This window comes from Nicotiana tomentosiformis, chromosome 1 (assembly GCF_000390325.3).
Source record: "Nicotiana tomentosiformis chromosome 1, ASM39032v3, whole genome shotgun sequence".
Lineage (NCBI taxonomy): Eukaryota > Viridiplantae > Streptophyta > Magnoliopsida > Solanales > Solanaceae > Nicotiana > Nicotiana tomentosiformis.
Window position 1 is genome coordinate 96,621,140 of NC_090812.1, and position 13,334 is coordinate 96,634,473.

The 13,334-nt window shown below is 35.9% G+C and overlaps 1 protein-coding gene across 6 annotated transcripts; it reads left to right on the forward strand.

Moving 5' to 3' along the window:
* The first annotated feature begins 216 nt into the window (after positions 1-216).
* Positions 217-5,058, forward strand: LOC104103469 (putative RNA methyltransferase At5g10620). 6 transcript variants are annotated; one of them, XM_070188210.1, is made up of 8 exons: positions 217-360; positions 441-475; positions 687-829; positions 1,672-1,738; positions 2,891-2,968; positions 3,189-3,334; positions 3,829-3,908; positions 4,179-5,058. In XM_070188210.1, exons 1-7 carry the CDS (start codon positions 312-314, stop codon positions 3,866-3,868), a joined length of 558 nt encoding a protein of 185 aa, XP_070044311.1. In that variant the 5' UTR covers positions 217-311; the 3' UTR covers positions 3,869-3,908; positions 4,179-5,058. The 6 variants fall into 6 exon arrangements, with proteins under 6 accessions (XP_070044311.1, XP_070044309.1, XP_070044321.1 ...); XM_070188208.1 differs by having other exon boundaries at positions 4,206-5,058; XM_070188220.1 differs by having other exon boundaries at positions 4,521-5,058.
* The last annotated feature ends 8,276 nt before the right edge of the window (positions 5,059-13,334 follow it).

The window sequence follows — 13,334 nt, forward strand, 5'->3', positions numbered from 1 at the left end:
GAGCATTAACGGAGGGAGAGAGTATCAGAATCGTGGGGTATGGACAGAGAAACGTGAGGGAGTGAGTTATGTACGTTTAGCGAGATTATAAGAGTTAATTGATATCTCATTTAATTCTTATAATGTATATAATTGGTAAATTGTATATGACTATATAATTAAATTGAAACTTGAGTAGTTAAGGTTTCAAATAGTGTATAGTAATGTAATATTTTTTTTTCCATTAAAATATCATTTTAAACTAAGAAAATGCTCCCTGAAATAAACCCAGCATCAGTGTGATAAGATAATTCAGACCTTTCACCTGAAAAATGGCAGTGTCACCTCTAGCCGGTTTCAACAACCTTTCAATTCCGTCAGGTTCGTAAATTTTCCACAGAAATCACAATTTTATTTATTTTTGTGTATTTTTGGGTTTTAATATTTTAGAATATATCCAGGAAAGCAGCAGACCAAATTCGCTGGCCAATCAGTGGTATGAATTCCTTAATTTCTCTCCTTTTCTTAATTAAGCTAAAAAACGAAAAAGAGGACTCCTACTAAGCTCGAATGACGTTAGCCTTAACTATTTACCAATATTAAATTTAGAATCCAATTTATAGCTTTTAAAATTGTTGTTCTAAAATCTAGAACCATGAATCCTAATGTGTGTACATTTGCTTGCATTTTTTGCTGGATTTATACAGAGAGCAATACCTATACGCGTATTGACGGTTGGAAAGAAGCGGTCACAAGGGGTGCAGCTAATAGTTGATGAGTATATGAAGAAGCTCAAGCATTATTGTAGTGTTGATGATGTACGGATTAAGTCTAATCCCAGAAATGCACGGTGTGTTTGAATTCTGCCCTTTCTTTTGCCAAGTTGGTATATTTCAAATTTTAATTGCAATGTTGGTGAAAATTTGTGAATTCTCGTCTTTGTGTGACAGATTTTTACGGAAAATGTAAGTGATTTTTTGTTACTTATTTTCTGGTGTTTGGTAAGTAATGGTAAGTAAGCAAAAAATATTGTCTCAGGAGCATTTATGTATAATCTAAGCAAACACTGTGAGTGTTGATGGTGGGAGTACCGGTTTGGGGTTGGGGTGGGGGTAGGGTGCATGGGAGGAGGGTCAGTGGGTTGGCAGGGGCTGGAGGTGAGGGGTTGGAGGGCGGGGTAGTGGGGTGGGAGGAGACAATCAGTGTGGAATGCCACTTATGCAACTTGTTTTCCCTACTCCCACGATATTTAAGGAACTTGTTTTCCTTAAGAAAATGTTTTCGAGAACATTTTGATCAAACATGGGAAAATTAAAAAAAAAAAAAAATTCCTCCATACCAAACACACCCTAGCTAGATGTGGTGGTCCTTCTCGCTTAAGTTTTGAACTTGTATACCAGTAAGCTATGATCTAAATCAGCACATCACTATCATGCTCTATGTTTAAGTTTCATTTTATTTCGTCGGGCCACTGATGGAATCAGTCGGATTTCTTTGTCGTATTACTGTAATGGCCATATTGACATATTTGAGTAACTTTAGTTCATAATCTTTGTACTTTTTGGTAGATATAGAGGCTTGATTGATTATCATCTATCTACATTGTAAATTTCACTTCCGTTGGATGCTTAACCTTCAGCATTTTGTTAAGCAGAATATAATTTTGAAGCTTGTTATTTACATTTGTAACAGTGATGTAGTGGCTCAAATTGAACATGAGGACATGGCTGTTATGGGCCACATCAGGCCTGATGAATGGGTAAGAGTTCAGTAGCATTTAGCTCACTGAAAGTTTTTCTTTTCTGTGTGGATCTACTTCTTCTACTTGTCAAAAAACTCTCTTCAATTTGCAAAAGGTGAAAGCTGAACAAACTGCTTGGAACACTACTCTTTCTAATTCGTAACTTATAGAACCTTCTATGTATTAACTGATATATAACTTACTGACAAAATTAAATGTTGCCGAACTATTCTTTTTGAAGAATGACCACGCACTGACAACAGTTGTGAAAGAATTCTGTCTAAATAAAGCTGACTTACAAAACGATCCCTGTTATATTATACATTGTATTTAAAAAATAATTTATCCGAGCATTTTATGATTGAAAGGCTACTTCCAGTAATAGTTAGTCATGTCTTGAAGGAACTAGTGACCAATGTGGTCTATTTAAAAACTAGAATTTTGGTATTCACACCAACACTTTTCGCCTTCAGAGCAAAAATGGGGGAAGAACTTTGGAATAAAATTTGCAAAATAAAAAATGGAACATTCTACAAAATTTGGATAGATTCTCCAACACGAGGAAGTATAAATTTAAATAGAATGGAAGTGACAACCTGGATGGAGAAGACGGTTGCTGAAACAAAGTAATCCATAAAGAAGTATTATTAAGGAATGCTTATATTGGTGAAAAGATGGAGAAAGGAATTGAGTCGATTTGATATATAATAAAATTGCATAATAGACTAACTGGTGGATGACCTATGGCTATGAGGACCAACTGTCAGGATTCCTGTAGTGATGTTGCATTTGGGGCGAATTCCAAGGGAGTAACAAAATTCATTTATATCTCGAGTTGTGAAAAGAATTCCTAGGCTGCATGCAATTTTTGACTAGTTTTACTGAAATTTTACCTTGTTTTACTATTGTACATCTGAGTGGTTTGATATCAGGCAGGTTTAAATGATTTTGTTCAGCGGGTTTTTTGCTGTCTTTGGGGTGTTCAGAAGCTTTTTCATTCTTGTTGAAGCTGTTGATATCTTCGTATTTTTTCCATGCCTCAACATTAATCAATTTTCTGGGAGATGGAACACAATAATTGCACTCTCTTGACCCTCACAAAATTAATGGTTACATTCTCCCCCTTTTCTCTTTCTGAATTCTCACTGTCCCTAATCTGTTTAAAACCAGGTTGTAATGTTGGATGAGCGTGGTCATGATGTGGGATCTGAGCAGATGGCTTCTTTAATTGGAGATGCTGGAAACAAGGTGAGTGATGCATCATCATGGCACAGTCTTCTGTTCATGGTATTATCTGTCATGGTTTAGCAGCAAATCTCCCTTGGGAAATGGAAGTTCTTTAAAGGTCTGCTGCCTACTGTCAAAAACATTTGATCAATACGACATCTTTCCTCAGTAGGATGAGGATCTATTCGGACAAGATAGACACTAGAATTATTGTGTGATTCTACTCCTGTCTGTCTTGTAGGGAGCATCAAGCTTACTCTTTTGCATAGGTGGACCTTATGGACATGGAAGACAATTGCGGGAGAGAGCTAACATATCAGTCAAATTGTCATCTTTAGTCTTAAATCATGAGATTGCCGTGGTTGTACTGATAGAGCAACTTTACAGGTGAGAGACTGAAACAGACTATTCTTCTTTTAAAGTATTGGTGCTGCTATTTTCTCTGTCAGTAAAAATTTCAATGTTCAGAAGATTGTTTGAGAAAATAGTTTCATAACTTGAAGTATTCATGCGTCCTAGTCATACTGTTCTCATTACCTATCCACTTCCTAAGAGGAAGATAACATAAAATTATTCCTTTAAAGAGCTCTTATATATCTTTCGAACTAAAAAGCAAACATATATTCTCATTCCCTTTCTGTATTACACACTGTCCCATAAACGAGATTGAGGCATGTATTCTACAACTACGGCAGACATAGTGTTAAAATGGCTAGCCACATAATTCCTTCCTTCCCTTCTTTATAGGTTCCTTTCATCCACTTATGTGGGAAGTGTCTTGGCGTTAAATCTTTTTTGTCAAATCTGATTGTTTATCGTATCATGACCATACATGAATTTCCAGAAACCTAATAGATACACTGCTCTGAATATTTTGACAGAGCGTGGACCATTCTTAAAGGACAGAATTACCATCACTAGACATCGGTGTCTTAACTATGATAAAGCGACAGAGGTACAGGTAGTACTTTCCCGTCCTAAATATTTGAACTTCTATTCTATTTCCTTACTGAACTTGGTGCCATGTAATTTAAGTTTAATAGATCGAGCTTTGGCAAATGTGCTGCATTGGCCTTAAATAATGAGTTTGGAGAGTGATGCTTTATTTACTTATTCAAATAAAACAAGCTTTATTACCCATCGTGCTTCTCTATTTCAAGTGTACTACATAGCAAAAAAGTTAAATGCATTAGCATGTCATACCCTGGCTAAACACCATGTTTTTTACTAGCATGTAATTGCCGCTAAATGCCTACAGAGAAATATCACTCACAATTATACTGTGGGAAACTGGGAATAACTTCAGACCAACTCAATGCAAACGGTGACAAAGATAAAGCTAAGTTTCACTAACTCTACCACTTATTGTTGCCTTTATTAGTAAATTTATTTTTGGTAGTTTTCCTGATCAAACTAGAAATTACCATTCATACCATTGGGTCGATAATTTATTGACTGATTTTTCAGAATTTCTATTTCTTGGATTGGATTAAAAGAATTGAATGACTTCCAAATTTCATTCAATCACCATCAGAGGAACCAAACTTAACTCAGGTTTGAAATGTCTTTTCAGGATGACCTTGGCCCTCATTTATAGATACTGGACTTGCCTAACCACCCGCCTAAAGAGGAAGAGGTGGTTGAGAAGTGAGCGGAACCACATCCTTAGATCTTAGAAATCTGTTGAGGTTGTGACTGTCCAAATTGTTGATGCTTAACTTGGTCTATGATGGGTCTGCGAAACCGGACGGTACGTCTATCGTGATTGTGTGTCATGCAACGTTTATAGACTGGTGTGTCATGTCATGCCTGCTAGTTGGGCTTAGCCGGTCCGAATCTGACATTGGAATGTTGATGAGCCTGGACCTGACATATCTTAGGCACTAAAATGATCTAATTCATTATGTCATCGCCACTATTTCTAATGAATGGAGTTAGGTTTTATGCATTTATATCCTTCTGGGTTTTCGGAGAGAAGTTAGACAACTATTTATTTCTTGTGATAAGGTATTTATTTCGTTGAAACATTTGCCAAACTATTATGTACGATTTTGAAGCACATCCTGCGACGCTTGAGATTTATTGTTATTGATCATTTGACACGTTCCACACTGCTGGGAGGCCTTGACTTTGTTTTTACTTGTATCACATTATGCTTCTTGGGCTGCATTACTGACTAGATTGACTCTGTTTTGCTTAGATGCTCCATGTACTTGTTGGGAGTGGGTTCTGGTTGCTTATGGATGTCTGTTGATTATTTTCATACAACTTTGAGTCTCAATTATGATATTACATTGTATTGAGTATATTACTTGATTGCCTGTTAATTGGTTCAGTAAGCGATTAGAGGCCGGCTTAGTGAGTAGTGGATCTGGTCACGGCTCACCAGTTTTGAGTTCCAATTCCACAACTCTATATGGTTGTCACTTGTCCTTTCATATAATAGATTCTTGGCTATCACAATACAAAGGAATGGAAGAGAGGTACTAACACCAAAATCAGAAAAAAGCTTTGACAACCCAATTTCAGCAGTAGCCTTGTTCATAGACCTATACTCAGATAGTCGAGAGCAGAAATATCAGTTGCAGATAAAATGATGTCACAGGTAGGATAACTATAGCATCACCAGAACCTCTTGTGAACAGGGAATACTCATTTAATGAATGATTCTATCATCTAGAGCACATAGCTTGAGACAATTTTACAGACCATGGAATTTTACAACCTAGGAGAAAGTTTCAGGAATTGTCTCATGGAAATCTATACAAATGATAAACAAGAGCTTCTCTTGTAAGCATTCATACATATAAATATATTTTAAGAGGCTTAGTCAAAATGGAGTAATTAGTGATATGAAATCAAACTTTGATTATCATTGTTTAAGTGGTTACTATAGTCCTTTTATCCTTCCTAAAGGGTCTGTCTTAAACTTTTTGTATCATCTTAGACCTAAGAATGATCAATGTTGAATTAAGCTGATGTGACAGGGAAAACCAAGCAATCTTCCATCAGCAGGAAACTAAACCTGTGGACCGCGGACTCTAACAAAAAATTGAAATTTATATTTCATTCTTTTTGTACAGTTATGTAAGCTGTCATTCATATTATATGCTATTGGATAAAATTCCAGCTTCGCCCCACTTGAGAAAATTTCATCATTAGTCCTATTAGGTGTACAAGTCAAAATAGGGGAAACTTGCAAAACATCATCATATTCATGTAAATCAAATAAAGCCTTGTCAACAATGTCATAGAGAGTTTCTAGCTAATTTCCACATTTGCCATAAAAGAGAAACACTTAACCTCAGTAGCTCAATGAATTTGGATACTGATATGTATTGCGAAACAAATCATTCCACCATTTTGCAAAATCGATAGTATTTCTAAATTAGGCCGGTTGATGGGAGACAATTTCCATACTATCTGAGTTTCTACTTGTGTTTGCCCTTGTAGAGGTTTAAAACCATTAGAGTTAGGAATCCATGGATCAGTCCAAATCTTAATGCTTTCTTCATACCCCAACTCTCCATCTAATTCCTTGCTTCAGTAAATCTTTGCCCCAAATAATACTTTTCCAAATCCAAGAGCTTGATGAAGGACATCCTGCACTAAGGAAACAAGTGTTCTGAAAATATTTATATTTTAGCAGCTTATGAAGTAACGAATCTTCTTGGGTCAAAATCCTCCATTCGAGTTTAGCCAACAAGGCCCCGTTAAAAGATTTCAAATCCCTAAATCCAAGACCTCCTTTAGATTTTGCCTGCCATTTTTCATAGTGCATGTTTCTTTTTTTTCTCGGTTCGTCCCCGTCAAAAGTCAGAAAATAGTAGTAATCTCCTTACATAAGCTATCGGGGAATTGAAAACAAGACAATGCATAAGAAGGAATAGCATAGAGAACCGACTTAAGCATCACTTCTTTGCCTGCAGGTAGTGTTCATAAAATCCCGAAAAATCGAACCAAACCGACCAAAAAAAATTGATACTTTTTAGGTTTCGTTAGATAAAGGAATTATCAACAAAGAAAAGATGGTTTACCATAAGACTTACCCTTTTAGACCTATGTCTTGTATTTCCCCTTGGACTTAAGCTTGGTCCAAAAGCCTAGAAAGTCCTTCAACACATAAAATAAATAGGTACTATGATAAAAGGATCACCTTGTCTTATTCCCCTATACTAGGCTTAACATCCCCAATAATTTCACCATTTAGATTAAATCTGTAACTAAGAGTTGTGATACATTGCATAATCCAACTTACAAAAGTATCATGGGAACCCATTTTCAAAAGTAATTTTGGACATATATCCATTCAACTCTATCATAAGCTTTTGCCATATCCAACTTCAGGATATATTCTTGATTCCCTCTCCTCTTATTTTTTAACAAGTGTATAAACTCATGTACTAAGATAATATTGTCAACAATTTGCCTACTCCCTAGGAAGGCAGATTGGTTAGGAGAGATAATACTAGGCAAATACTTCTTCATTCTTGCTATAATCTTAGTAATAATTTATACACCGTAAAGCACAAACTAATAGGCCGAAATTAACTAATTATACTCGGATTTTTTACTTTTGGGATTACTCCGAATCTTAATTTTTCATTTTTGGAAGATTTTATAAAAATCTTTATTTTCCTCCATTAAATCCGAATGAAATGATGGATTCAAAGACATAATCATGGAAATTAATCAAAACTGGATAAGAATCACTTACCCCAAACACCCACGCAAGAATCTCTCCGAAAATCGCCTTCTACCGAGCTCCCAATTAGATTTTGAGTTATGAACTCAAACCCCCATTTTGGGCCTTTTAATTCTGCCCAGAAGTGCCTTCATCGCGTTCGCGACCATAGCTTCGCGTTCGCCAAGCACAAAATGAGGCACATAAGGACCACGACTACCTGAAGCACTGTGGGATGCTTTAAGTGCTGAATGAAACGGCCTAGGAGGATGACCTCTACCAAAAGTACCCCTGCCTCTAGATGAGCCACTGTTGAACCCACCGGAATGACGAGGTCTCTTGTCAGACCCCTGACCTCCCTGAGCAAGAACCATCTCGACTTGCCTGGCGACATTGGCAGCTGAAAAGAAATCTCACTCCCAGTCTCCTTAGCCATCTGCAATCTGATAGGTTGAGCAAGTTTGTCAATAAACCTCCTCACCCTCTCTCTATCGGTAGGAAGCAGAAGAAGAGCATGACGGGCCAAATCCACAAAATGGGTCTCATACTGGGTAACAGTCATACTGCCCTGCTGGAGACAATCGAACTGATGACGATGCTCCTCTCTCAATGTTATAGGGAGAAACTTCTCTAGGAAGAGCTGAGAGAACTGGTCCCAAGTAACAGCAGGCGATCCAGCTGGTCTGGTCAACAAATAATCTCTCCACCATTTCTTGGCGGAACTAGTCATTTGAAATGCAGCAAAATCAACCCTATTGGTATCCACTATACCCATGTTCTGTAGCACCTCATGACAACTATCAAGATACTCCTAGGGATCCTCTGAAGAAGCACCACTGAAGTGAACTGGAAAGAGCTTGGTAAATCAGTCCAATCTCCATAAAGCCTCAAAAGACATAGCTGACCCATGGTCTTGATCCATGACATTGAAACTTGGACTTCAAGAATATATAAGGTTTGTTTTAACAAGAATAAGTCATTCTCCTAATTATGTTGGAAAATGAGTAACTGGTAGTAAGGAAATTTTTTCACAAGACAAGACTTTCGTTCTCCTAGTTATGTTGGTTTATATTGGGAACTAAGCAGTTTGTTCTGTTTGCAAACTTTTACTCGGAGAATTCCTATTATAATAGTTCTAGAATTCTTAATTTAATGACAATCATGGCCTTTCTACTCATAAAAGCAAATTATCTATTCTGACCACCTTTATAGTTCTATCAAACTGTGTTTTAATGAGCTGAACAAATTATTGAATGAGTTCACACACATCAGACTTCAAAGCAAACATATAAATCCATGTCATTCTTGAGTGATCATCTACTATAGTCAAAAAGTATTTATATCCATCAAAAGTAGAGACTTTGTAAGGCCCCCAACATCCATATGAACTAGTTCAAAATACTTATTAGTTCTAATTCTGTTGTTAGGGAATGGAAGCCAAGTCTGCTTTGCACATGGGAATACTTTGCAATTAGCTAGTCTATTTGCTATAGCCTCTTGAGAAAGAAATAGAAGTTTCTTCATTACAGAAATAGAAACATGTCCTAGTCGACTATGCCATAGTTTTATATCAGCTTCATTACTGTTGATTCTGCAGTCTGAGTCTTGAACATTTAAGCGTGCAATTTTTGTGCCTTCCTTTGCACCTGTCACAAACAGATATAGCCCATCCTTTTCTCTACCAACTCCTTTCACCTTCCCACTCAAGAGATCCTGAAAAACACAAAATTCATGGAAGAAAGCAACCATCCAATTTATCTCTTTAGTTAGTTTAGATAGAGACAGAAGATTGTACTTAAACTGTGGTAGATAAAAATATTTGTGATAGTATCCTTATTAAACAGACTACTTGTTCCTACATGTGTGACTAGAGACACATCACCATTAGGTAGGAACACTTTTTTTGGTATTTCAGACTTAATTATAGTATCACTATTCAGACAGCTTAAGCTTGACACCATATGATTGGTTGCACCTGTGTCAATGATCCATTCCTAAAGAGTCTTAGTAGCAATGCACTCATTATGCTTACCTGATGTATTAGCTGAGTAAGTTGATGTTGCTTCTTCTTTATTTATCATTTGTAGAAACTGATTGTACTGTTCTTTGGTAAATAATTTAGGGACAGTGTTGGTATTCTGTCCATTAAGAGTGTCTGATTTGTGTTGCATGTCAGAGTAATCCACTCTTGGTTTAGTCAATGGAAAGATGGCTTGTGAAAAATCATTGTAACCACTATTCTGACTAGCCTGAGAAGTACAACTGTCCACCTGTATATTATAAGCTGCAGATTGCCCAAATTTCCTTTTCTTGAATTTAGGAGGGTATCCTACCACCCTATAGAAGGTTTCTTTGGTATGCCCCTTAAGTTTGCATACTTCACACGGTAAATTATAGTTCTTCTTGAACTTGTGGTTCTGATTTCCACCACCATTTCTAGTGAACATAGCAACTTCATAGTTTTCTAGCATTACTGCAGGATTAGCACTTAGGATACCAGTCACATTTTTGACTGATTTTTGGCTTTCATCACTTATAACCATAGAGTAGGCTTGGTTTACAGATGAAATTGGTGTCATGAGCAAGATTTGGCTTCTTGCCTGGGCATATGAGTCATTAAGCCCCATTAAGAATTGAAACAGTTTCAGTTTCTGCAGTTGCAGTCTAAACTCTTTGGATTTTTCACAGTTGCAGCTAGGAGCACGAACTAATGCCTCAAACTCTTCCCATAAATCTTTTAATTTTGAGAAATAGCTAGATACATAAGTAGTTCCTTGGGTTAAAGTAGCAATCTCTTTATGGATATTAAAGGTTCTTGAACCATCAATTTTGTTAAATCATTCATACAATTCTTCCCAAACAGCCTGGGCATTAGTAGCATACATAATATCTCCTAGAAGTCCTTTAGCAAATGAACTCATTATCCAAGACAGAACTATGACATTAACCCTTTTCCAATGATTTCCCATAGCTTTAGGAAAATCCTCTTTTTTACAAGAGCCATCCACAAATCCTAGTTTATTCCTTCCTAATAGAGAAATTCTCGTTGAACGAAACCAAATAGAATAGTTTTCGATACCTGTAAGTTGAAAGGAGATAACTTGTATATCGCTAACATCTAATGGATGAAGAAACAAAGGGTGATTGTAGTCGATTCCTAGAGAAGCTTGACTGTTTCCTCCTCCAGACGCAACAACACTTGCAATTGCTTCTTGATCTACAGTATTACTCATTCTTGTTTCTTTGATTTGAAAGATCTTTATTTCTTTAAATAATTTGCAGAATTGACTCGATCTTCAAGCTTTGAGGCTTTACTGCTCTGATACCATGAGTTGATTTGAGTACTATGCGAGCTAAGAACTCAAGGAAGAAATACAGAAGAAGAAGAAGAAAGAATAGAAGCAGAAATAGAGTCAAGGAAGGAGAGAGAATTAGATGATCTTGAGAGAGGAGGAAGTAAAGTGTATTGTATTCATTTCATTGAATTGTTCTCTATACAATGAGTTGATTATGAGTATATATACATGAAGAATCTGCTCTACAGATTCTTTCATATCTGTAACTAATACAAGGTAGTTAATAACTACTTTCCTAATTTCAGTTACAAGTTTGCTAAAGTGCAGTGTAGTCCCTAGCATTTGTACATTGTAGCTTCAATCTTCAACAAACCTTCCTTGTGCATAAAATAAACTTAATTAATTTTTCCTGTTAAAATTAATAACCAGTGTCTTAAAGGCTTTTTTGGGACTTGCCTCGGGGGCTCGCTTCGGGGCGGACACTATCAAAACGCCTTGAGGCTCATACATGATGCTTAATTCTATGAGGCTTACACCTCCAAGTGCCTGACGGTACACCCTAAACACACCTAACACTAAACGCTCAAGGCTTGCCCAACAGTTCCTATACAATCACGTGTCAAATTTATTAATTAGTGTACTCTCAAAATTATTTAACAAATAAATGATTAAAGTTCTTTTCATCTATAGGAATATGAAAATTTTGAATAGCTCAAATAACTAACAATAGTATTGTGTATTTACTAATTGAGAACATCGTAAGGGTGAATATCATTCGAATATTTCTTCTAAAAATAGATAATCAAAACTTATATCTTTACTTGCTAGATATTCATGTTGTAGTTCTATGTCTCTCTAAATTATTATGCATTTAATATTTTACTATTTAAAAGTAATTTTTTATTTACTCATGAAGGAGTAATATTTTAAATAATAATATTGATAATATTTATTGAATATTTTCTTTTAGGGAGGCAAAAGATGTAGTCTTATAATATTTTTTAAGAAATTATATTAAGAAGTTATAGTTGATTTATACTTCATAGAAACTTTAACAGTATTGCATTATGTATACTTATAAAACATGCTAGATATTTTATTTTTTTATGAGTTTCTTTAATTCTTTTTAGTTTTCTTGAATTTTAATGTATTTTAAATATTTTTTTATGTTATAATGCTATATTATTAATTTACAAATTTAAAAATTTAAAGATTTGTGGGGCTTACGCCCTATGTCTCGAGGCTTACGTCTCGCTTTGTATCAAATAAAATTCTCTGCCTCACGTCCTCGCCTTTTAAAACAGTGTTAATAACCGAAAAAAGATAGACGAAAGTAGATATAAATTGATGAGTTTAAAGAATCAAAGAGTGGTAATAGTAGTTGTGACACCACATTCTAATACACTAAACAGTCTTTATGAAAAAAAAACTATATATGCAATTCGTGTTTTATTTTCTTTTACGGACCGGTTTCTCAAATAAATGAGAGTAGCTTGAAAAAGACATTTCAACTCAACTTGATATTGCGTGTGTGATTGGGTAATACGCAGGACCCAAGTGACGGCCCTATCTCACGTTTACCACTCTTGTCTATTTGATTTTTATTACATAAATTTGTATTAGATGGCACAAAATGTTAGTATTACTTTAATTAAAAAAGAAAAGAAAGAAATTACTCGTGGTTTATTACTTTCTGGTTCAATTTATAGTTGGGGGCAATTAAAACAAGAACAAGTTCTGCGCTGTGAGCTACAATTAAGTTAATGCGCCATTCAGACTTAATTTTCAGGCCTACTTTTGAACTCTCCAAAATGCAGATTCATGTATTTTGCCTTCAACTTCTGTTTTTCCCTTTTGATTTCAGAATTCTGTTAGAACTACTACTAATTAATATCTTCCTCAGAAGTTGTTTTCATGTCATTGTAAATGGTTTCATGCATGGATAAGTGGCAAATGAATATGAACAGGTGGCTTCATGCATGGCTAAGTAGTTACATACGAATATGAAAATGTTGCCATTCCTATATATAGAAGCTATTTTCATTCCTATATATAGTCTAATCTTCACCCTATATATCATGTGCTGCCCAGATTCCTTTTTCGCGTTCGCGATATCCTCATCGCGTTCGCGATGGGCAAATCCCAGCCGTCCAAAATCCTTCTTCGCGAACGCGTGAGACCCTTCGCGTTCGCGAAGAACAATACCAGATATCAGTTCCAGCAGTTGCAAAACAAGGAAACATGATCCGAAACCATCCCGGAACTCACCCGAGCCCCCCGGGACCTCAACCAAACATACCATCAAGTCCCAAAACATCATACGAACTTAGTCGAACCTTCAAATCACCTCAAACAACTCGAAAACCACGAGTCATACCCCAATTCAAGCCTAATGAACTTTGAAATT

Coding starts and splice junctions, on each gene's coding strand:
- LOC104103469 (XM_070188210.1), top strand. CDS start 312: ATGGCAGTGTCACCTCTAGCCGGTTTCAACAACCTTTCAATTCCGTCA. Junction 361..440: donor CAACCTTTCAATTCCGTCAG/GTTCGTAAATTT, acceptor GAATATATCCAG/GAAAGCAGCAGACCAAATTC. Junction 3,335..3,828: donor CTGATAGAGCAACTTTACAG/GTGAGAGACTGA, acceptor ATATTTTGACAG/AGCGTGGACCATTCTTAAAG.